The sequence below is a fragment of the Rhineura floridana genome, chromosome 1, assembly GCF_030035675.1.
Source record: "Rhineura floridana isolate rRhiFlo1 chromosome 1, rRhiFlo1.hap2, whole genome shotgun sequence".
Taxonomy (NCBI): domain Eukaryota; kingdom Metazoa; phylum Chordata; class Lepidosauria; order Squamata; family Rhineuridae; genus Rhineura; species Rhineura floridana.
In genome coordinates, this window is record NC_084480.1 from 279,722,439 (window position 1) to 279,748,743 (window position 26,305).

Sequence of the window (26,305 nt, forward strand, 5' to 3'; positions counted from 1 at the left end):
TGTACAGTTCTGGTTGTGTCACCTCAAAAAGAATACTGTAGAGCTGAAAAGGGTTCAGAAAAGGACAACTAAAATGATCAAGGGGCTGGAGCAATTCCTCTATCAGGAAAGGTTGCAACATTTGGGGCTTGTTAGTTTAGGAAAAAAAGGTGAGTAAGGGGAAACATGGTAGATGTGTATGTTTTTCCTGGTGTGGGGAAAGTAGATAGGGATACATTTTCTCTCTCTCTAATAACAGTAGATCTTGGGACTAATCCAATGAAGCTGAATGCTGGAGGATTCAGGACAAACAAAAGAAAGTACTTCTTCACAAAGCACATAGTTACTATAGAATTCATTCCCACAAGAGGCAGTGATGGCCAACAAACTGGATGACCTGAAAAGGGGATTAGACAAGTTCATGGAGGATAAGGTTATCAATGGCTATTAGTCATGATGGTTGTGTTCACTTTGCTGTCAGAGGCAGTATGCATCTGAATATCAGTTGCTGGAAATCACAAGGAAGGAGAGCGTTGTTGTGTACATGCTCTGCTTGGAGGCTCCTCAGACGCACTATGAAAACAGAATACTGGACTAGATGGATTTTTGGCTTGATTCAGCAGAGCTCTTCTTTTGCTTCTATGTCCTAAAAGAGTAGTCAGTGGGAATAGAGCTCTAGAATCCTATAAACTACACAGATTGTTGTGACAGGACTGACCTACTTGACCAATATACTGAAATGGGTGTAAAAAGGACAAGAAGCTGTGCTTTCAAGAGGCAATGCTCTAACTATATAACAATGTCTTCAATACTTCTCCATCAATGTTCTGGCCATTTGTTTCCAAGTAACCCTGTTTTAGGTGTGGAGATGGGTGAGATATGGGATAACATTTAAACCACCAAAACAAATTTCCCACACCATCACCTACAATTAGGAAAATATTATGGAAAGTAAAAAAAAAAGATACCAGTGCTGAACAAAAGCATTTTTAAAAATATCGGGGACCTTTCTAATGCCCTTTCTGAAGGAGGGTATTTGTGGAAAGTTGTGTGTCTGTCTTGCAGCTAAAGTAAGCCTTGGGCCAGCTGTGTCAGTAGCAGCTTGAGGCCCATGTCCCAAATTCCAGATTCCAACTTCATGCAAGGAATGGAAGAATGCGTATTTTGTACCTGTGTTTTACTTAAAGTTGAGTAAAGGGGTGATGTGCACAATCAGAAATAGATTCACAGGCCAGAAGTGGATTGTTTTATATTCACAAAGAAGTTAACCACAGGCCATTCGTTTGTTGCATTAATCAGGTCATATGTTTCCTCCATTCATTTTATCTTCTTGTACACTTCCTGTAAGATTGTCCTGCAACTTGTAAGCAAATTTTAGAACTGACAAACTGGAAATGCCTACAAAGGGCATCCATGAAGTTTCAAAACACATTTTACTTGCAAAGAACTGGGGAGAACATGGCACTTGTTATATGTGCAAATTTAGAAGCTCAGGGATGGATTCATCTCCCCATCTTAACAATCACTAGCCACTCTGATATTGAGAATTCTTCCCAGTCTTTGAAATGTTGAATCTTACCATTTATACACGAGAGGGTTCCATTTGGGGAAGTGGAAATGGAGTGGCAGAAGTGTTTTTCCTGCTCTTATTTTTCACCAAGACTTGAGCACATTGCTAGCCTCCCTATTGCACTTGAAAAGTCAGAAAGCTGTTTAGTTCAATCCTCCAACTAGTGATGAGCAAACTCCATTAAGTTCAATTTGGGACTGGGTCACCAATTATGAGGTTTTTTTAAACTCCAGGGGAGAACACTATTTTCCACTCAAGAGTTCCAAATGAACTAGCAATGTTGGTTGTGCTGCATTACATTGGTTTAAAGCCTTCTCTGTTTGTTGTCCTCGACACTAATCTTAGCTCAAACACAGCTAAGCTAACAGCTCCAGATAGCAATTTTTTATGGCTTCAGGGACTCATGGTACAGCCCAGTTATTCTCCTGAAACATGGGGGGAAAGAAGCTGTGCAGCCCATGAGCTTGTCTAACCTGAACTCCTAAATCCAAGAGTCCAACAATATATAGAAAACCTTTTTTTTTGTACAGGCTTTGTTAGTGGTCCCTTCAAACTTTGTTTTCCGAACCTCTTTGGCTTATGGTGAAACAAGGAAAAAACACCTTTCTTCCCAGTTGCCTGTGTTCAGGGCAATGCATTTTCCGTTGCAAGTTGCAGAACAGCTTCTACCAACTTCGCCCCCTGTATATGTTTTGGACTACAACCCCATCAGCACCAGCCAGCTGTGCTGATGGGAGCTGTAGTCCAAACCATCTGGAGGGCCCCAGGTTGAAGGTTGTTGAAGAATTTTGAGACAAATAGTGTTTGATTTGTATTGCTTCTGCACTTTATGAGCTAGACAGTTTAGATGCTGAACTACATAATCATGAGTTTCAGCAAAATCACTGTCTCCTCCATTGGTCCCATCCACCCCATCCCTGTATGCCATATGAAGCAGGTGAATGGCAGAAGGTGCTTGTTTGTTGCTATAGCAAAACCACAACAGATGGAAGAAACACTTTTTCTGCTTTCTTATTTATTGACAGGTTTTTTTTAATTACAACACAATGAAATGATGGTAAGTACATAAGATAGTATAAAAAAAGCAATTTCAACCCTTCCCTTTGTTAAGACACTTACAGCAGACGAGAACTGCCCCACCCCAACCCCCCTCCTCAAATGAATACAAAAAAATAAATAGAAATTAATAAATAGAAAACAAATCACTGCACAGCCCTTAACTCTTTGATTGCCAGGACAAGAACCAAAAAGACATTTCTAGCATGTGACGTTTTAATTTTGTGGTTAAAGGTTGCCGCAGCAGTCAAAGGGTTATTATACTATTGTAAACATAAGTATTTTGTTCAAAAATGTTCAGTCATGTAATGAGTGAACAGCAATGAGATTAATATCATGACCCCTTGACCTTTAATTATGCAATGTTATAAGGAGTTAAATGATAATAGCTTGGTGAGCTGGTACATAGATTAATTAACCCATTTTTATTAAATAGTGCACTATGATGCCTTAATTTACTAATAAAAGAATGTGTGAATAATAAAACACTGTTAAATGCATTGATCAAGAAAAAAATGAAAAATGAAGAAAATCTGTCTAAGCACCACAATTTTTGCCTGATTATATCTGACAGTCAATATACACTTTAGCACCATTTAGTCAGCCTCACTTTTGCACACAAACAAGCTTTGTGTTTGTCCATAGAAAGTACTTGAAAGAATAAAATGGTATTTATTTTAAAATATTAATGCAAAGACTGCTGTAGAAATCATACAGTAACATATTTTTTAAAAAAAAATGTATAAAAAGAAATTAGGTCTTTAGAAATAGATATATGTTCTCGTTTGTCTCTTTGCTTACATGCAGCACTGTGAACCAAACTCTGGCATAATATATGTATGGACACAAATGGGGGAAAAATAAGACTGTATACCTTAAGCACAGGTGTATAGAGTTTGCTTGTTGGATAGATCTCATACAGCGGGGCCACCATAGCAATAATTGCCTATATTAAGGTGTTGTTTCCGATCAATATTTTGGCATACCGTAACCCATGACAGGCGATTTCCATTCTGGCTTGTTGTTAGGGCTGCATTAAAATATTTTTAGGTTAAAGGTATGGAACTCAAAACCAAATGTAAGTGTTGTATGTGTGAAGGTAAACAAGATATCTTTAATCCCCCCCCCCAAAAAAGCGGGGAACTAATTTTCAACAATTAGTTGAACTTGTAATAATCATGTCAGAAGACGGCTCTGCTCCCCAAACTAACACATTGTAATCACAGTACGTACAATCCTGTGCCAAATCCTGTGCGCTAAGTTCCACTGAGGATGCAATCCACATCTTACTGAAGCTACAAATAAAATTTCCTTGGTATTCAACGTTCTTGATAGCCGTTTGTAACTAATAGCCTGGCTGTATATTTGTTGAAAACATAAGTAACAAAATCCTGGGGGCTTTTTTTTTTTAATTATTGGAGAGAAAACCCACTTTGGAGGTGAACTGGAACACAAAAACAACTGAGAATCCTCTGTCTGCTGATGTTTCACACAAAGCTACCTCTCTTGCCACTCATCACTCTGTAGACTTCCAAATGTATATTTGCAAAATGACACCTTTGGAATTCTGCAGTGAAAAGCAACTTAGGGACACAATTTAGAATGATAAGGGTTAATACTAATTTATTTATTAAATTTCTATCCTATCCTTCCTCCCAAAGCAGTCCAAGGTGGCACTAGTATCCTTTCCCATATTTTTTTCTGTTTCAGTTATCCCTCTCCCAACATGGGTTTTGTTTTGTTTTATTTATACTGCTACTGGTCTTTTGGTATACAAATTTGCTTGTATGGTTTGGTTAGGTCCTTAGAGGTAGAGGAAAGCAAACATACATCTGTCCAAAGACTAGTTGCAGAAATATAAACGGCCAGGTGTGGGAGAAAAATAGGTTTCTCAACAAGCACTGGGAACAGTGGAAGCTGAAAATCAGGAAGACAGCCAAGAGTCAGAATATAAATCATTTCCTAGATCATTTCCAGCAAAAGGCAACCGACCAGACAAGCACTAGACCAGCTTTTAATTCAGGAGAATTGGTAGTAGACAACCTTTCTGAAGCATATTGGAAAATATGACCATATCCCCTGAAATCTCTAAACAGGCACTGCCATGGAAATGACAAAAAAGGTACTACCATGCTTCAGCTATGACAATAAATAAATAGGTCACTTCTGAATAGTTCCTGTATATCCCCCCATATTCTGTAAAATAAACTGCTAATATTACAAGATCTGCAGCTTTCCCTGCAGATTTACAGAACGTCCAGGGCTCATCGACTGTAAACAGTATGGGCTATGGAGAGGAATTACTTAGTTGGAGGGGCTGGCAACAATATGGGTAAAATAACAGATTTTCTCACCATCTCAGGACTCTTGTCTGTAGGAAAAGTAACAGGGCTATCCCAGGCTCAGTTGTGATTATGCTAAAGTGATTCTGATGGGTGACCAGGGCTCTCTTATGAATCTGATGGATGCACAGAACCATTGCCCACAGGGAACATTTGGGTAGCAAAAGGACAGGCTCAATAATGAGCATACTTTCTAATAAAAATTAAAGGCACCTGTGCAAATGAATGCTAACTTTGTCAAAATCCAGTCCACTGTAATATTCAGTCACCCCAACGTCAGGCAATATAAAATGACACCATGGTGACACAACACTGCTTTTTACATCACTCTTGGGGCAGGGAAAATCACCTGGCATCAGCATTTAAATACTCCAATTCAAGGTAATGATTTCTGGCAGTGCAATTTAGTTTCCCCTTATTTCAGTGCAAGTCAATGACTGATTGAAATGTAAGGCCAAAGACATGTGTTATTATGTGGTGGCTTGATGTTAAAGGACAATGCATGCACTAATCCAATTTGTAATCCAAAAGCACAACAATGCTAGTTAAACAGTCAGAGGCTACTGAAGGTGCACAGCAAGATAGCAACACAGCAACATTTAATAAGCACAGCACACAGGCACACAAAGGAGAAATTCCTTTGGGTTGAATTCAATCCCTCCATATTAGGTGGCCAAAAATGTTGCTAGAAGTAAAGCAAAATGCCCATCTATTAATGAGTGGAGGAGTTTGTTTGCATTTCAGCTGAATCCATCCTGTTGATTTAATTGTCAAGAACATATTCCAGCTCAGCTGGGTTATATATTGGTCCACAGGATGCCTTTCCAAAGCCTACACAATGTTGTTGGATTGATGTTGCTCATTTTGCCCTGCTGGAAGATCACTTTTTCATGTAACAACCTAGTAAGATGGCATATAATAAAGTGCACATCCATGAAATAATTTAATTGAGGGTAACTTTTTTTTACATCCTCATATTGAACAACCACTTAAATATAATAGTATAGAAGTATTTCTTTTTATTTGATAACCTTCATGAGAAAACAAGAGCTTGGGAAACTCGGACACTTTTCAGCCAAAGTTGACTTGTAGGTCCTATTTAGCTCAATGGGATAATGTTTTGAGACATGATTGGTGGACATCAACAGCACTTCCCTATGAAGAATTAAGTATCACAGTTCCTGCAAAAGGTAGTCTTTCTTTTTGCTATGTCTTGTAAACAACACAGGGCTGGCCCTACCATGCGGCAAGATGAAGCAGGATGTCAGGCAATGGAATTTAGGGGTCAGGAGAAAACAGAAATCAATGTCAGAAATGATACAGCAAGTGTTGGGTGGGTTGCCACTTGATGCTCAGCTTTAAGCAGCAAAATATCATGGGCTGGTGCTTCAATAAGGGCACATTAAAATATCCCCCCTTCATCAATTAGTTATCAGGGCAGTGTAAAAATAAGACCAAAATTGATCATAGCACCATGAAATATAAAATCATAACAAACAATCAAAATAACTTTTAAGAGGCAGTAAAACACAATAGGAAAGGCTAAAAAACTAAAATGCAATGGGAAAGACAAAGGTTTTACCTGGTGCCAAAAAAATGACAGAATCAGGACTTATTTTGGCAGGGTGTTCCGCAGTCAAGGTGCCATAACAAAGAAGAGGGAATCCACCTTGTGAACCTTCCCATCCCTGATTTAATTGAGGCGGGGGAAAGAACTTAATCTCCACTGCATTGGAGAGCTTCACAAACATTTCCTTGTGTCACTACATATTTTTTTCCAGATTTCAGGTATCCTTCCCACATCAGGTTAGTATTTATTTTTTAGTAATATGATTTATGTAGTTCCTTATGAAAACCCTAGCCATGCCAAAATAATAATGTACAACAGACTGTAATATATTATTGCTATGCATGCTTATCACAAACCGAAAAATGGAGGTAAACATCTACCCAGAACCTAGGGACACACATGGAATTAGCATACATGACAAGCAGACTTACTGAGAAGTGGATCCATTGCATTTGCAATGTACAGTAGTTGGCATAAGTACCATACCTATCTCCTAAACAGAGTCATGTATGGGGTTATTTTAAATGACAGCAACACTGTGGTTACCCTGACTTTACGATGGCTTTTGCTCATGATGGTTTTGTAGCAATAGCTTAAATGCATACTGCCAGCACTCAAATGTTATTTGTTAATGTAGCCTTCACTAACCTGGCACACTCCAGATGTTTTGGACTACAGCTCCCATCATCTCTATCCAGCATGGTCGTTCTCGTTTGGACTGATGGGAGTTATAGTCCAAAACATCTGGAGGGCACCAGGTTGACAAAAGGCTATGTTAATGTATTATCTGCAAGCCTCTCCTTGATCACAGAGATTTTTCAGGCTTGCGTTGTGTTTCTATTGTTGAGGCACTTCCAATAATGGCTCTAAGGGCAGGAATACTGTATGAACTTCTAAATTTTCTGTCAAGCTTGTGCAAAAGAGAACACAAACCTGATCAGTTCTGTTCTGATATACTGCCTCTAGGTTAATACATAACCTATCGGCATTTAGTTTATATGGCCCGCTGCTGACCTTGACGTACTAGCCATATATCTGGTACAATATTACATAAAAGAAACGTAAGGCCTAAGGGAAGAAAAGAGGAAGAAAGCAGAAACTATTTGGATGTTTCAAATATCCTGTTGAACGCAGATGTTTTCCTGGTATCCTCCAACTCTTGATTTTTCCAAAAATAAAAATAAATCTGGTAAGGCAAACAGTAGTGGTAGTTCTTGCATGATATATTTGTCTGGCTATATAGGGCAAAACAGTGGCAATCAAAACGTTTGTGCATCAGTCTGATCCCATTATTGTGGTCAATACTAACTCTGTTCGGCTGATCTGGATACCAACTAGCTTTACAAGGGGGTAGAATCTATAGATTCCGCATTGTTTGACCAGCTGTGTTATCTTCTAAAGCCAAAAACACCGATTAACACATTGGGTACGCCAGGCCAACCTTTCAAATCAACAGGCAACCTCAAATGTAGTATTTTTCAGTAGATGCTGTTCACATCTCTATCTGAAAGATGATAAGTACTTAGACTTCACTCAAGGATGTCAAGTAATTTACTTGAGTTCTTATCAACAAGCCAGAATAGGATCCTGTGCTTTGTTAGATGCTGAGACTGCCATTTTATTAACAACAGCATGGTGGCACCAGGAACCAATCAGAGGTATTCAAGATAAAATGATGCATATAACTCTTAACATGTAGTAGCTGCAGTGCCCAAATACAGGACTCTGAAGCAGTCACTAATGGAATTGTTGCAATGTCCCCCAAACCACAGATGTTAATAAGGTCACACTTACTGGAGAATAAACTCCATTGAATCAACGGGACTTTTAAGTAAACATATGCAGTAGATAAGTATAGAATTATGCTGCACAATAATCCTGTTAGGCTGGATAGATCAAGAGAAGATATATATGTATTACATAGGTTCACAGAGCACATGTATGTCAATGAGACACTAGTGTGAGGGGTCTGGTCAATCATCTCCCTAATTGTTAGACAAGAGAGTCTACTAAATTTAATTGCAATGGTTAGTGTGTTCATACACTTTTTGTTCTATGTTTATGCTTAAAATCATACACCTGCCTCAAAAATGTCACTAAGAAGTTATAAAATGCATATTACATTTAAATTAGGGAGACTTAAAAAGGGCTCCTTTGGAGCAAGATCATATTCTTTCCAATCAAGCATATCAAGTAAATATCTATAAAAGTATTTACTTAAATTTCTATTTTTCTGATAAATGGCTATCTCAGAGAGATTTTTTCCTGATTTATGGCAAATAATATTGTGCTATTTATCAACATACAACACACCATAACTATAAATTGTAATAGATTGATGACATGTATATTTTTGCATTGCACTGATCCACATTGTGGACTGTGACAATATGAATACAGATGTATTTTTGAAAACAGCTTCTCTCAACTGATCCCATATATTATTGATATAAATCTAATGTTTTCACTGTCTGTTTCACATATCTGATGAAGCAGGCTTTTGCCAACAAATGTTCTTGCTACAATAAATTTGTTTGCTTTTGAGGAGCCACAGGATCCTTTCTGATTTTATTAAAAACATTATGAAATATACTACTACACATGGGGAGATGTCATTTATTCAGAATCAAATGCTGTTTTTTCTTCTGCATTTTTTCATGCTAAAATTGGAGATCATGTTAAGCCCTCACCAATAGCTTAGCAGAAAAGCAGCCTTAAAAATGTGTTGGATTTACTTTGGACAAAATGCAAATGACTTATTAGTTTCCCCTCCAATGTAACTTTTTTAAAAAATCTTGTAGAAGTTCATCATCTAAGCTGGTAAATTCACACTGTTATTTTTGAACTTTTTAAGTTAAACACAAACACATTTCTAAAATTAGCTTTAACACATGGGATACAAGATCCTGGGGAAAACTATCAAATGATTGCTTCATAAAATAGAAATTTGTAATAGAAAAGCTAATACAACTTTGACCTGTATGGCAAAATCATGCCCAAACTCTTTTTTCAATTCACCTTCTCCTGCTCTGTAATATATAATGCACTTTTAAATAGATCAACTTACTGAGCATTCACATAATCATGATGTACCTTATATCAAGCACTGCACATGATCACACCTCCCTGCTTCGTAATTACTTTATGCTAAATCCTCCAAATATAAACATTTATATTACCTTATAAAAAGAGCAACCAGCAACATGCTTAGTTTCTTCACTGCTTTCCAGGAAACCATTTGCACTGAAATTCTATGCTGCCATAAGATAAGCTCTAAAAGTGGAGTGAAATGTTCAAGTGAATAATAAAAATAAACTGGAGCACCATACTCATGGTAATATATAGGTTGCAGCAAAGATCCAAAATTTAGTGAATGTTGATATTCATGTGCCAATATTGTGAATGCCTCCCCACTTTTCAGACATATGTTAGTGAATGCTGTCAATCACATTCAGGAAGCTATCTACATTCACTAGTGTATCTAAATTTAGACAGTCACAACGTATGTCAAGGATTGTCAGTGTATACATGTGAATACCAACACTCACCATGTTTTGGACTCTTTCAAGCCCTTTTAAGTGTTTAAAGAATGAATGAGGATATAAGATATGTAGCGGGTACTGGGGTGTGTGCACTGCCCCCATCCCAGAGTCCCTGCTGGCTCCGTTCCTGACCTTCCAGTCTTGAGTGGGAAGATCTGAAGGGTCTTTGTAAGCATGTTTGGCTGAATGTGCTTAGATTGCCTCCTTGCATCAGGAATGCTGCAATGCAGGCTTCCTGATCACTGTGAGGCTTCCAGTCCTGTTCAGCCAAATGCATGCAGAAGCCCCCTGTAGACCTTAGAAGAGAGGATTGGGATACTGAGGTTGGGGTTGGCCTATATCCCTTTTACACATACTTTATACCCTCACACATTCTTTGAATCCCTGAATAGGGCTACAGTAACATAAATCTATTGGCTACAGTAAAACAAACAAAAACAACTAAAACAGTTTATTTTAGTTAACCTGCTGAGTTATCCTATGGACAGCAGTAGGGCAAAGGGACATGCTCTTTTTTGCCTATAACAGAACATAATTTCTAGATTTCTGCTTGAAGCAAAATAATAACCAGTGCATGGTGACGCCAACTAATAGGAATGTTTCCAAAGTGAGGTGGAGGGGAGGGCTTCACCAACAACTGAAATGGATATACCGGGATAATGCAATGGTCTCAGCAATGCAGCCTTTAGCATACTGCAAACAGTACCTCTAAGACACTCCTAAATTCTATTTGCATTGCATAGGTGCCATAAAGCAACCAATTTCTCTTCATTTTTGTTGTCCATCCACACATCTGTATATGCTCAAAGAAAACAACATCCTTGCAATGCTGTACAGCATGCCTCACGTGACTATAAAATAAATCCTCAAAATAAAACAAAAACTCAAATCATGTTTGACTGAATAAAAAGGCATACTAATCTTCATGCTATGCTCACTATATATATAAATTCAAGGCAGTCGAGCTATTCATTACCAAAAAATAATACGCATATATACTTACACTCTCTCAAAAATGATTCAGCAATGTGGATTAGGAAATCAGTGAGAAATTGAGTCTAATATAAAAAAACTTTGATGTAAAAGCCAATGATGGCCATTTTCAAGTATTTTAACATTTTAGTGTGTTTTAGAATGTCATCATTTATGTCATTTGCAGAAAGGACAGGTTTTATATGGAAAGTTGCACTAAAACAAGTTTCCACCGAAGTTCATTTTTAGAGTGTGCATGTATACATAGCAACTGTTCCATCTAGGTACTACCTGCTACAAATACTGGGCACATTCTATTGGGAAACTCTCCTGTATCACTCCCCAGTGAAATAAATGGGAGCTGAGCAAGAATGCTACCAGGTGCTGCCTATTTAACACCATCGGTGGGAGGTGGGCTTCTGAGTGTATTACACCCACTGTCCTCCTCTACCAAAACAGGCAAATGTTTGGACTATGTATGCATAGGCCCTTTTTTTGGTTGTAAAAGCCTAGTCCCAATCCAAACGGAACAGCAACACCAGATTTCCCGTTGAGTTTATGCCAGTTTGCAAGTTAAAGGTCAAAGAGTAAAGACATCAACAGTACACTGTACGGAAATTCAGACAGCAAAGGGTGTCCCCCCCCCCCACAGAAGACTATGTTTAACTCAGTAATGACAATCAACAGATCAATATAGTTCAAGACAAGCTGTTCATTGTTTCAAAAGCTACTCCCCTGGATTCCTAGCTTTCATAAAAAGCCAGGTATCTGACTTGTGGGGTGCATTCTTTCTGAACACATTTAATAAGTTCACAGCCCAGTGACTGTAAGAAGCCTGTCACTGTGAGAAGCAGCTCCTAAAATCAATAAAAGAGGTCTGTCAGTTGCCGACTTTTCTCTAGGAAAAAATATTGATACATAACCTGCTCTGCAGGTCACATGAAAATGGCAATTCTGCTGTAAGCATAATATTACACATGATGACACAACGCTTTGGTGGTCCCTTGGTTCTATCAGTGATTTAAAGCACAGCTAAATGCCAGCCGATTCATAGACCCTTTGAGGACTAAGGCAAACACCCAATTGGCAACACTTGGGGGGGGGAGCACTCATGCAATGTCAGAGTCATTGCTCTCTAGTTCTCATTGGAGTGGTTACCTACACCTGCATGTCTCCATGTTGCAAGGCAAATTCAATAATCCTGCAGCATAGTTTGAAACACAATACTTAAGCAGAACCAAATTTAAAGAGTTAAGCTAGCTATTGGACATTACAGCTCCACTTGGTTGCACCATCAGTCCCATGTTCCTGTTGCTCTCAGCCTGGAGAAGGACAAAACCTTTTATGAGAGTTGAAGGTAGTATGACAGGAGCATTGTTTCTTGGGATGTATGAAATGTTTTCTTTTTTTGCTGCTGTCATTTCTAGTCAAAGGGTTTTTACAGCACAACAAAAGACTGCAAAACCAATGAACAGGGTCAATACGCTCCATAGTCAACGTTCCCTTTCACACTTCCTTCATCTAATTCAAAAACACTGTCTGTCTCTAGCCTTATTTACTTCCATCTCTTCAGTCCCAGGTAATGTGATTTGCTGATACACTATCCATGTTCATATAAGCACAGTACCAAATGAAAGGTTATTTGCATGTAATAAACATGCTGTTACCCATCATGATCATTGCCATGTGCATCATGCCGTGTTAGCACATACACTAATCAATAGCATAAGGGAAGCCAGTTGTTTGTTGATGGGACACTGGAGGCTACCACAACATGGTACTATGATGATTGGAGAAAAGAAGCAGCTGAGATGTGGGAGGACTGCTGGAGCAGCTTGCTATATCATGAATTGAGGAACATGAGACTAAGCTATAATTATAGCCACTTGTGTTCTCTCTGCTACAGTTTATTTCATTTAAAAAAAATACCACTTGGATGCCAACTGGCAAATACATTGTTTGCTTATATTGTATTATCATCAATAAAGCAAGATTTTTTTTTTAAAAAAAACCCTCTTATTTCAGGTTATTGTAATTGTGTGGTATCCAACCTACTGCCAGACCTACCATTGTCTCAGCTTTGTTATGGTACCATTGTCTCATGTTTTGTTATGGTACTATGCAGTGTCATATGGAAACATGGCTGCCAGCACTATTCCCACAGCCATTGGAACAGCAGAAGAGGGCACAGAAATCAATGGTGTTGAGAGAGAAGAAAGGAGAGGCTTTGCAGATCTGATATGATTTTCGGATTGCCTATGAAGGAACTTGTAAATCATAGGAGATACGCTTTAGAATCCAGAATCTCTTTAAGCTGTGCAGTCCTGTAATTTCAAGACTGCCAATATTAGTAGCCGTGAAGATCTATAAACCTATAGTTCTCAAAGGGTCATTGATTACATAAACCTAATACTAGCATTATGCTTCTTTGTAACATTAAGTGTCACTTTAGTTCACTGCAATCTACTTCACAGACTTCCTGCTTTCTGCTATGGTTTCAACATAAGTGTTTCTGACAGACCTATGGAAAGTCTGGGGCTGTTGGCCTGGTACAGCTCTGGAAAAAAATAGAAAGAAATAAAAATAAAAAAGAGGAGGCAGGAAACCAACAAAATCTAAAGCAATCAATAAAAAAGATACTATCTGAATATAGTAATGAATATAAATGTGTTAAAACATTGAGGACATAGGTCAGAACAGCTGTATAAAACACAAAATGAATGTATCATTAAGGCTGTTACTATATTGCAGATATTTTGGCCCCTTATTTGTTGGAAAATGGCTGTCCAAACAGTCTGAATTCCTGTGTGTCATCCTGGTCTCCCACTTGACAAAAAATTATGTGTAGGAGTATAGGACTATATCCGTAGCTGACAGAAAGCAAACCTCTTTGGAGACAAAGCTGTTTTGGGTCTTCACACTTCCTGAAAAGTTCCATTGTGATTGTTGCGTTATAGTTGCTCTATCTTTTCTCTTTTTTTAAAAAAAACTGAATACATTTTTTGTTTGTTTAAAACCTCACGCAAAACTCTTTCAAAGGGGAGCAGGCTTCAAAAGGGACAAAAGACCCCAAGAGAGACACTGGAGATTCTTTCTTCCCAGATTGCTGCTATATTTCCTCCTTTATGAAAATCCTGATAATTTTGCATTGGGTATTGAGCGTGCAGAGGAAAGGCTAGAACCGAATGACAAGGAAAGACAAAGAACTGGAGGGACAGCAGATACTGTGTATGATGGAAGCTTCCCACTGGAGTGAACTCTCACTTCATGTGCAGAGCAGGCAGCCCCCTGGGTTTTAAAGATCAGCCCTGGTTGAGGCGAACAGATGCCTGCTCCTAAGTAGGAAACTGCATAACAGCTCTTTTGTTGATCTCAAGTTACCACAAACTCCTGGGAGAGAGGGAAAAAACCCCTTACATCACACCCACTCTTGCATAGAGCGTTTGCAGTACAGTATGTGCCGGGGTGTTCCTTTCCTCTTGAACTGGAACACAGTGTAAACCAAGACAAGGAGGCAGAGGGCCAGAATGCAGGGAATGACAATGGCTATGGCTTTCACAGTGCTGGCTGTGTTGTCCAGTTTGATGACAATGTCTACGTCATCCTGAGGGCTGTGTCGGTCTTTATCCCGGTCTGCTGGTCCATCACAACCCATAAAATCCCTTAGGATGGATCTGGGGTATCCAGGTTCCACCTTGAGCATCTGGTTGTTAAATTTCCAGTATTCTTTGCCTTTGTAGAAATATGTGAAGCCTGAGAAACAAAAGGGTAATAATTATATGAACGAACTGTAATGTAGTCATTTTAAACAACACATGAACAAGAAACTACTGAAATTCTAGAGTTAATGGGGATTAAAACTAAAATTTAAACATTAATAAACTGTCTCCCAGTCTTGCCAAAGATCCACCCAACATGGCCTCATGTCTCCATACCTTACTAGCAGCAACAATTATTATACATTTTCACCTTCATTATACAATTCTTCACAGAAGGGAATACAGGATTCTTCTATTGCACAGTAAAAATATTTTTTGCACCCAACATTTTAAAATTATATCTGAACCTTAAATATATCATAAATAACTCTCCAATAGATGTTGCCAGCAATATCTGATTAGTGGAGAAATACAAACTATGGCAGAAAAGACCTTTGACAAGCCAGAGTTAATTATCTTCAAACACGATTTCCAGCTTGTATTGTGTGAAATACTACTGGACAATGTATAACAATTCTCTCTACTATGTAACTAGACCTCTTCTGATACATCATGTTGATTTTATTCCAACAAACATTCTACTATTTTGGTCTGTTTGATGTTTTATCTGCTGGGATTTTTTTTAAAAAAACAGTTATTGTTGCTTTTTATTTTATGAGGTTAGTTGTTGTTTTAATGTGAACTGCCTTGAGAAGACTTGTGTGTGCCAAAGGGGGATTGAAAAATGTTTTAACTATTAAACAAACCTTTATTTTATATATATGATAGGAATTTGTCAGATGAATAACTTTCATCACCATTTTAGATGTACTTTTCTGTTTGTTTAAAACCTCAATATTTTCAATATTTATATTGAAAAACATTAAATGTGAATAATTATTGTGTTATTTTTAGATTTATATATTTTTGTTTCTGTTTTATTTCTGTTATATGATACCTAGAGATTTTGTTTTATGAGGAGTCTCATAAACAAAAATATTTTGCATGTGTGATAAAATTAGATGACAGTCTTGGCCTTTTTTGGTGGATAAGTACATTTCTGTCTAGATTGGCAACAAGTGGGCCTGAGTGGCTGTTCAACATCACACATTTTTTTGGGAAAACTATAGCTCAGTGGTAGAACATCTGCTTACCATGCAGAAGGTCGCAGATTCAACCCTTTGTTGGATTGAAGCCCCGGTAGGGCTGGGACAGGCCCCCATCAGTGTATGTAAATGTACTGCCTTCAAGTCACTCCCGACTTATGGCGACCCTATGAACAGTGTAGATAGTACTGAGCTAAATGGATCAATTGGCTGTCTCACTGTAAGGGAGCCTCTTACGTTTCTGTCATAATGCTGTCATGTGTAGATGTACTCAAAGAAAAAGGGGGAAAAAGATAATTGGAATATCCCTTTCTACATTACAGAGTATGTTCTTTTCCCAACAACATTATAGGGCATGTTGCTCTTTCAACAAAGACATGTTTACCACCTCTTTACCACATCTATTCAAACTATACCCAAATGCTTTTGACCTTCACCATCTTTTGTTACATAGTTTTATGATGGAGTAATATAAAAATCTTGTGCTACCGCTGTCATTTAAATAATCTTTCTGAAATTTTAGTGCATACAGTTATGTGACATACTTGGGTGTGTTGCTGGGTTTATTATCTAAGAGTATCATATCCAAGAGGTTTGTTTATTCCATTACTAGAAAACAGTAACACAATGATGTTTATGCTGTTGTGTAGTGATAACCCCTCCCTCCAACCCCTGGCTTGGTTCAGGCTGTTTCTGAAATAAGTCAAGGAGCTCAGCTTACTTTTGAGCCAACCTGAGTTTCTTGAGTTCCCAAACCCCCTTCTCTCACACTTCTCTAACCGAAGGAGAGCACTAGTAGCCAGAAGAACACAAGGAAGCGAGGAGGTTTCCCCTTTCCCAACATCATGTTTTCCTACCATTGTACCTCTTCTATACCATATAGTTAACCTTTCCTTCTCCCGTGTTCATTCCCTGCTGCTTTCTGACATGCTACCATTCCGCCCTGCTAAAAAAATCCCCTGACCTATCACTGTTCCTTTTAACTAAGATCCAATTTCCTTTTTACTGTTTGCCTGCAAACTTTATTTTATTTATTTATTATTTGATTTATATTCTGCCCTTCTTCCCAGCTGGAGCCCTGAGTAGCAAACAAAATAACTAAAAACACTTTAAAACATCATAAAAACAGACTTTAAAACTTCTGGATTGTCCAACATATTCCCACTGTCCTTGCTTTTGTCCAGCTGCTTTCTTGATCTCCTGTGATGTGGCTTTTCCCTCTGGACTCTATTAAAGCTGCTCCACCAAAATCTTTGACAACCACTTTGTCTCTTCACTACAATATCTGTTGGTCTAATTCTCCTTGACCTCTCTGCTGCCTGTGATACAGGTGATCACTGTCTCCCATTTAACTATTTTTATTCCCTAGATTAGTGGTCCCCAAACATTTTCCCCTCGTGGACCACTTGTAAATTGGCTGAGGGTCTTGGTGGACCTCTTAATTATTTTTTCTGCCTTTTGTAGCAATTGTAATCCCATAGAATACAAATTACAATACTATAAAATACATTATAGGAAATAAAAGAAGCAACAAAACCACAAGTAAAATATATGAATATTCAGTGTGGTGGGTGCACCATCTCCCTTCTTCAACCACAGACATGCCATGGAACACCTGAATGAACTCGTGGACAACTGGTGGTACATGGACCACAATTTGGGAATCCCTCCTGTAGATTTTCATGACTATCACCAGCTGGTTAGGTTTTACCCATCTGATTGCTTATTCAATGTCTTCTGCTTCTATCCTTTCTATTGGGGACCCTCATGGACCTTTGCTTGGCCCTTGCTATTCTGTCTCTCCATATTGATCATTGGTGACTTCAGCAAATGCCATGGCTTTCAGCACTACCTGCATGCCAATTATATCCATTTATGCTCCAGAATTCTCCTAGTCCATCCCATTTCAAATATCCAGTTGTCTCATATTTCTGTTTTGCTATTTCCAAAATGGAAATGGTCATAATTTCCTCCCAAATCTTTCTCCTTATAGTATCTCCATATTCATTGAATACATCATCATCTATCCTGTTGGATCCTACCTTCTTCTTTGCTCATCATATTCAGCCCATCAGGTTGTGCTACAACTTGCTAATTAACACCACAAAAGCAGTGTGCTTTTCTTCCCAGCCTCCTCAGCCAGCTCTCTGTTTCACATCTGGTTGTCGCTCACCTTGACCACTACAATGTTCTCTGTACTTCCATTGTCACACCTCTTCTCACCTCTGTCAGGATTCTACCGCAAAATCAACAACACCACTCCTCCTTAAACTCTGTTTCCTCTTACATCTAGTCCAAACACCTAGCCATAACCTTCAAGGCCCCCCATGGCGTTGCCCCCATCATTAAACAGAATTTAAGGAGAGTGATGTTGTCTAAACCTTCAAGGCCCAATATATTCCTGTGACCTTCTCCACTCCATCACTCTCAGGCACTTAAAGGTCTCTTGCTTCCTTAAATGCCATCCACACTGATGGCAATTTATGAACAAACAACCTTAAGCAGAGTACCTCTTTTGGGTATATAACAAAGTAATATATACTTAAATCAAGTATGCAACTAAAAATCAGTAAGAATTTGATTTGGCTGATAGAGGTTGGGAAATGTGTAACATGATGGTGTTATAAAATATACTGCATGTTACAGAGAGGGAGGACAGAACTTGAGTTAGGGAGGGGTACTATATTTGGTGACAACTCCCCTTACCTAAATATATAAACCTTTCTTCTAGCTTTCCACATAACTCAAAAGCTTACATATCTTTTTTTTGCAAGCTAAGCTGGTGCTATAGATGATATATGTCTATTTTGTTCCTGTTCTATTAAAAAGCTTTCAAAAATGGACATAAGATCTGAAGATGTATCTCCCAGTTTGTGTTGTTTTGAATCTAGTTACCCAAATGTCTCCATCTACCAATAAATGAACTAGGGAGCTAAAAGGATTAGTGTTACATTAATGTAACATAATGTAAGTTGTTGTTTAATTGGAAGCAGTTCCTCTAAAGTTTCTCTCGTAAAGCAATCTGGTACAATTTTAAGTCAAATCTTTAAGTAAAGAGTAGAAGAGAAATGGTTTCAGGCAAAATTTCAACAGAGTTCTCTGAAAGCAGGTTTACGATCTGGGAGTCCAGGGTTCAAATCCCCACACAGCCATGAAGCTCACTGGGTGACCTTGGGCCAGTCACTGCCTCTCAGCCTCAGAGGAAGGCAATGGTAAACCACCTCTGAATACTGTTTACTATGAACGCCCTATTCATAGGGTGGCCATAAATCGGGATCAACTTGAAGGCAGTCCATTAAAAAGAAAGGTTGTAGGGTTTCCCATTTATATCTCTTGTTTCACTGTCTCCTGGTGCAATCACCAATCCAGCCATCTAGACTTTGGGGGGCAAATTAACAGCACTGTTCCTGCAGGCTTCACCAGGCAACTTTGAGTATTTATTTTTCCTTCTCTGGAAGCCGAGGGGTTTTCTTACATTTAGCCTTGAAAAAACAGCAACACCAACAGAAAGACAAATATGGTTTTCTCTTTATATGTATTGTCTGCCAAGATCTCACGTATCTTTGCCATTATTTTAGTAAGCGAAAGCATTCTGCTGTGAGGTGCAATTGGTTGATGTTTCTAGGCATTCATTTACCATGTATTTTCAGACACACAGTTGCCCTTTAAATGATTTAGAAAATTTGCAGCTGGCCTGCAGTAAAAATATGGAGGCCCATTGTTTGCTGTAACATGTACAGTTGTTTACAACTAAATAAAATGGAAATTCGTGCATTCTCAAAGCAAAAGGCTGATATCTGGCGGAGTCGCTCTATACGTGAAAGAAGGCATTGAATCCAGCAAGCTCGAAACCCCAAAAGAGGCAGACTCCTCCACAGAATCGTTGTGGGTGGTGATACCATGCCCCAGGAGGGACTTAATACTGGGAACGATCTATCGTCCCCCTGATCAAAATGCTCAGGGAGACCTTGAGATGAGATATGAAATTGAGGAAGCATCCAAACTAGGAAATGTGGTAGTAATGGGTGACTTCAACTACCCGGACATAGACTGGCCGCATATGTGTTCCAGTCATGACAAAGAAGCAAAGTTTCTAGATATTCTAAATGACTATTCCCTAGACCAGTTGGTCATAGAACCAACCAGAGGGACGGCAACCCTGGACTTAATCCTCAGTGGGGACCGGGACCTGGTGCGAGATGTAAGTGTTGTTGAACCGATTGGGAGCAGTGACCACAGTGCTATTAAATTAAACATACATGTAACTGGCCAATTGCCAAGAAAATCCAACACGGTCACATTTGACTTCAAAAGAGGAAACTTCACAAAAATGAGGGGATTGGTAAAAAGAAAACTGAAAAACAAAGTCCAGAGGGTCACATCACTTGAAAATGCTTGGAAGTTGTTTAAAAACACTATATTAGAAGCTCAACTGGAGTGCATACCGCAGATCAGAAAAGGTACTGCCAGGGCCAAGAAGATGCCAGCATGGTTAATGAGCAAAGTCAAGGAAGCTCTTAGAGGCAAAAAGTCTTCCTTCAGAAAATGGAAGTCTTGTCCGAATGAAGAAAATAAAAAAGAACACAAACTCTGGCAAAAGAAATGCAAGAAGACAATAAGGGATGCTAAAAAAGAATTTGAGGAGCACATTGCTAAGAACATAAAAACCAACAACAAAAAATTCTATAAATACATTCAAAGCAGGAGACCATCTAGGGAGGCGATTGGACCCTTGGATGATAAGGGAGTCAAAGGTGTACTAAAGAACGATAAGGAGATTGCAGAGAAGCTAAATGAATTCTTTGCATCTGTCTTCACAGTGGAAGATACAGGGCAGATCCCTGAACCTGAACTAACATTTGCAGGAAGGGATTCTGAGGAACTGAGACAAATAGTAGTAACAAGAGAGGAAGTTCTAGGCTTAATGGACAATATAAAAACTGACAAATCACCGGGCCCGGATGGCATCCACCCGAGAGTTCTCAAAGAACTCAAATGTGAAATTGCTGATCTGCTAACTAAAATATGTAACTTGTCCCTCGGGTCCTCCTCCGTACCTGAGGACTGGAAAGTGGCAAATGTAACGCCAATCTTCAAAAAGGGATCCAGAGGGGATCCCGGAAATTACAGGCCAGTTAGCTTAACTTCTGTCCCTGGAAAACTGGTAGAAAGTATTATTAAAGCTAGATTAACTAAGCACATAGAAGAACAAGCTTTGCTGAAGCAGAGCCAGCATGGCTTCTGCAAGGGAAAGTCCTGTCTCAGTAACCTATTAGAATTCTTTGAGAGTGTCAACAAGCATATAGATAGAGGTGATCCAGTGGACATAGTGTACTTAGACTTTCAAAAAGCATTTGACAAGGTACCTCACCAAAGACTTCTGAGGAAGCTTAGCAGTCATGGAATAAGAGGAGAGGTCCTTGTGACGCCCTTCCCTGGCTCTCCCTGTCAGATTCCTACCTGCGCGTGGCTACTGCCTGTCACTAGGCACCACCAGGGACTCCACCAGTCCGGACTGTCCTTTTTTATTGTTTCTCTCCCCGCTCTAGCACAGATCTCAACAGATCCCCCTGCTAGGCAACCACCAGTAACATCCCAATACTAGTATTCCCAGAGACTCTGAATACTGGTATTGTTATTCTCTTCACCGCTGCCACCATTTGTTACAGTTCCCCTTCAGCCTTGGTCATTACCTTACCCTCCCTTCTGGTCTAAGAAACCCCAGCCAAGGATCAGGCCTTTGGTAAACCAAATTAAGTATTTATTACAGATAACAAAGCTAACAAGATTAACAAGATTTCTTCTTAAGGCACATAAGCATATGGTTTTACTCAATACTAATCCGAACTCCACCTCCCTCCTGGTAAACAACTCTCTAAACCCCACCAAGCAACCCACTCAGTTCTCTTCTTCCCCCCAGATTCCACTCTCACTCTTCCTTTTATACATTCAGCCATTTTAAGCACTCAGCCAATCATCTCGCATTCTACTGCCCATTCACTCCCCCTCTTTCACTCCACTTACCATGTATCTTCTAAACAACCAACACTTACCATATATACATTAATATAGGAACATCACATTTCCCCCCCCCCCCTTAAACAACAGCAGAGTATTATTCCTGTTCCAGGATTTATACGTCGCGTTAACAAATAAAAGTCTCTATGGGGAAAATGTCTTTCTTTGTTCCTCTGTCTGGTCACGTCACTGCAGTCCCAGCCACTTGCCTGGAAAGTCCATCGGCCAGTACATTGTCCTTGCCTTTTATGAACTGGAAGTCCACTTGATAGTCCTGTAGGGCCCAGGACCACCTCTGCAGCATAGTGTTATGGTTTTTCATAGTCTGCAACCATAACAAGGCCCGATGATCCGTAGTCACTGTGAATCTTCGTCCCCACACGTATGGGCGCAACTTGTTCAGTCCCCACACGACCGCTAGGCACTCCTTCTGGACCGATGAATAGTTTTTCTCCCTCGGCGTCAGCTTGCGACTCAGGTACGCCACTGGATGTCTGGTGCCTTCTCTCTCCTGTAGCAAGATGACTCCCAGTGCCAGGTCCGACGCATCTGTAGCCACGATGAATGGTTTCTCATAGTCTGGTGCTATTAATATGGGTCCTTGGCACAAGGCTCGCTTCAGTAGATCAAAAGCCTTCTGACATTCATCCATCCATACCATACGCTCAGAACACTTCTTCTTTGTTAATTCATGCAAGGGGGTTGCTATTTCCCCAAAATTTCTCACAAACTTCCTATAAAATCCAGCCACACCCAGAAATGCCCTTACTTGTTTTTTGGTTAAGGGGATCGGCCACGCTTGTATTGCCTCCACCTTGCTCCATAAGGGGGTGATTTTCCCACTCCCCACCTTATGTCCTAAATAAATTACTTCCTTTAGTCCAAACTGGCATTTCTTAGCTTTTATTGTGAGGCCTGCTTTTCTTAAGGCCTCCAATACTGTTGTCAGGTGTTGGACGTGCTCAGGCACCGACTTGCTAAAAATAGCCACGTCATCGATATAGGCCACTGCAAAATCTGACATGCCTCGCAACACAGTATTGATTAGCCTCTGAAATGAACTTGGTGAGTTCCTTAGTCCCATGGGTAAGGTCACAAACTCATATAACCCATCTGGTGTACTGAACGCAGTTTTGGCTCTGGATTGTTCGTCTAGTTCCATTTGCCAAAATCCTTTACAGAGATCTAGTGTAGAGATAATAGTTGCTGCCCCCAATAACTCTAACATTGCGTCTACCCTAGGCATAGGATACGCATCTGGGACAGTAATTTTATTGATTAGCCGATAATCAATGCAAAACCTTGTCGTTCCATCTTTTTTCGGAACCAGGACAATACTTGAGGCCCAGGGACTGATGGATTCCCTGATCACTCCTAATTCCAGCATATCTTCCACCTCCTTTTTGATCTCATTCAAAACTTTCCCATTCACACGGTATGGAACAGATCTGATTGGGGCATGATCTCCAGTATCAATGGAATGTATAACTATACTGGTTCGGCCAGGTTTGTTGCTAAAGAGATTCCTATAGGTTTTCAAAACTCTCAGAATCTCCTCTTTTACTTCCTCCTTCACCTCCTCTGACCATTCCACTTGATCTACCTCTCCTTTGTCTTTGCTTTCCTGTACCAAATCTGGAAGTTCAGGCCCACTTCCCTCAGGGAATAAGGTAACTTGCAACACCTGTGCATCCCTGGTATGGTAAGGCTTTAACATATTTACATGAACCACTTTGTTTTTGTTTAATTGGTCTGTGGTAATTACATACATCACTGTGTCAAGCCTTTCTCTGATGGTATATGGTCCTTCCCAGTTAGCCTGTAATTTGTCATGTTTCCTGGGTATGAACGCCATAACCATATCTCCCACATCATACACACGTTCCCTGGCTGTTCTGTCATACCAGTAACATTGCTTCTCCTGTGCTTGACTCAAATTGTTTTTCACCATCTCCATCATTGATGTTAATTTATTGCGGAATTCCAATACAAAATCTACTACAGATGTTTTGTACTCTCCCAGGGTTCCTTCCCATGAATTTTTTAATAGTTCCAAAGGTCCCCTCACTTTTCTAGTGAACATGAGTTCAAAGGGTGAGAAGCCTGTTGACTCCTGAGGGACTTCTCTGTATGCAAATAAGAAGCATCCCAAACGTTCATCGCAGTCTTGTGGGTGATCTTGAACATAGCTTCTGATCATGCCCTTCAAAACGCCATTGAATCTCTTTGTTAACCCATTAGTGGCGGGATGGTAAGTAGTGGTCTTTAGATGTTTTAGACCACAACATTTCCACATACATTGCATCACTTCTCCCATGAATACACTGCCTTGATCCGTCAGCACTTCATGAGGGAAACCCAGCCTCATAAAGATTTTTAATAAAGCCTCTGCCACTACAGGGGCTTCTACAGATCTTAGTGCTTCTGCGTCTGGGTACCTGGTGGCAAAATCCACCACCACCACTAGATATTTCTTGCCATGCCTTGTGGGTTTGGAAAAAGGGCCCACCAAATCTATTCCCATTCTATAAAAGGGTTGTCCAATTATAGGAAGGGGCTTTAAGGGTGCCTTAGTCTTTACTCCACTTTTTCCCACCTTTTGGCATATTCCACAAGATAGACAATGTTGTTTTACATCTTTGGAGATGTTTGGCCAATAATAGTGTGCAGCCAATCTCCTCTTGGTCTTTTTTATTCCCAGATGTCCTGCACATGGGACATCGTGGGCTACCTCTAGCAATCTGGTTCTGTATTTGCTAGGTACTATCAATTGCTTCACTGGTTCACATTCATCCTTTCTCTCAGCAGGCATCCACAGTCGATATAAAATCCCATTCTCACACACAACTTGATTCCTCAGTTTGTCAGTGAAAGGAATCTGTTGGGTCAGAGCTTGTTCCTTTATCTGCTTCAAACTTATATCTTTATGCAGCTCTTCCCTGAATTGATCTGCTTCTTCCCCAGAGACCACTTGATACAGTTTGTCTCCTTCAGCAGGCCTGCTAGTAGTTGCTATGGTGACCTGAGGCTGGTTAACAGATTCCACCCTGTTTGTTTCAGCCCCCCTTAATATGGCTTCTTTTTCTCTGCCAATTTGCTGTCTGGTCACTACATAGATCTTTCCTTGGGCGCCCATTACATCCCTTCCCAGTATTACTGGTTCTTGTTGCTGGGCATTAATGCCTACTTTATATCGGCCCTCTCGGCCTCTCCAAGTCATATCCACCAGGGCCACAGGCAAACTTTCTGGTTGACCCCTCACTCCTTGGATAGTCACAGTTTCCTGAGGTAATATTACCTCAGATTTTATTAAATCTGGCCTCAGTAATGTCTGAGCGGCACCAGTATCAAGCAATGCCCAATAATTTGCCCCTTGTACACTCACTTCCTCTCTCAGACTTGAATCAAGGTCTGTTACTTCTGTCCAGTTTATCTGGCAGAACTGAACCTTTTTCGCTGTTTCTAAAGCCTTGGGCTCTGTTTTCACTGCCCTTGTCTGAGCAGGATTACTAATGGGGTTGGCAACCTCACATTGAAAACGTAGGTGCCCCGGTCTACCACATTTGTAGCATAATTTCTCCTCACTTTTAGGGTACACAGATCCACTCTGGGGTGTACTGTGCCCTTCAGATTTTACTGGAGAACTCACTCTCTGTGGTACCACATCCCTTCTGCCAGCGATATATGGTCTGGGTTTAAAATCTCTTGATGTTTTCCCCACCCAGCCAGTTCTGTTGGAGGCGAAGTGATCCGCCATCTCTGCAGCCTCCTGCACCGATGTAGGGGAACGGTCTTTGACCAGGAGCCTTATTTCTGGTGGTAACTGATGGTATAATTGATCCAATATCATGAGGTTTTTCACCTCTTCCACAGACTGAGCTTTTGCACTTGTCAGCCATTTCCCAAATATGTCCATCAGTTTTGCCCCCAGCTCCACAAAAGACCTCCCTGTCTGTATCTGGCAGTTTCTGAAAAGCTTTCTAAAATAATCAGGCCCCAGTCTGAATCTTTTAAACACTGCTTCTTTGAATTCAGCATAGGTGACGGGCCTATCTGAGGGGAAATATTGGTATACCTCAGCCAATTCCCCTTTAATCAGGTTTGATAAATACTGCATGTATTTACCTTCAGGTAGCCCCCACAACTGAGCTGCTTTTTGAAAGGTGCTGAGGTAAATTTGAGGATCTTGACCAGGCTCATAGACAGCAAAGTCCTTCGGAGTAATTTTTATTTTTGCTCCATCTCTGTCCTTTCTTGTTTCATCAGAATGAAACTTCTCTCTTTCAAATTTTAACTTTTCTACTTGTAATTCGGCATCCACTGCTCGTTGCTTCTCCCTCTCCTCAAACCCCATTCTCAACTTCTCAGTTTCCAACTCCCTCTGTTTGTCTTTTTCCTCAGCCTCAAAGACCCGCTGTTTGTCTTTTTCCTCAGCCTCCATCCTCATTCTCT

The 26,305-nt window shown here is 39.9% G+C and overlaps 1 protein-coding gene across 1 annotated transcript in view; it reads right to left on the reverse strand.

The window, feature by feature from the left end:
* Window positions 1-2,617: 2,617 nt before the first annotated feature.
* MMP16 (matrix metallopeptidase 16) overlaps window positions 2,618-26,305 on the reverse strand; it is a 278,412-nt gene continuing 254,724 nt past the window's right edge. Inside the window, exon 10 of the mRNA XM_061602657.1 lies at window positions 2,618-14,784. Within this exon, the coding sequence (XP_061458641.1) occupies window positions 14,450-14,784 (335 nt within the window). The 3' untranslated portion in view covers window positions 2,618-14,449. The remainder of the gene's footprint in view (window positions 14,785-26,305) is intronic.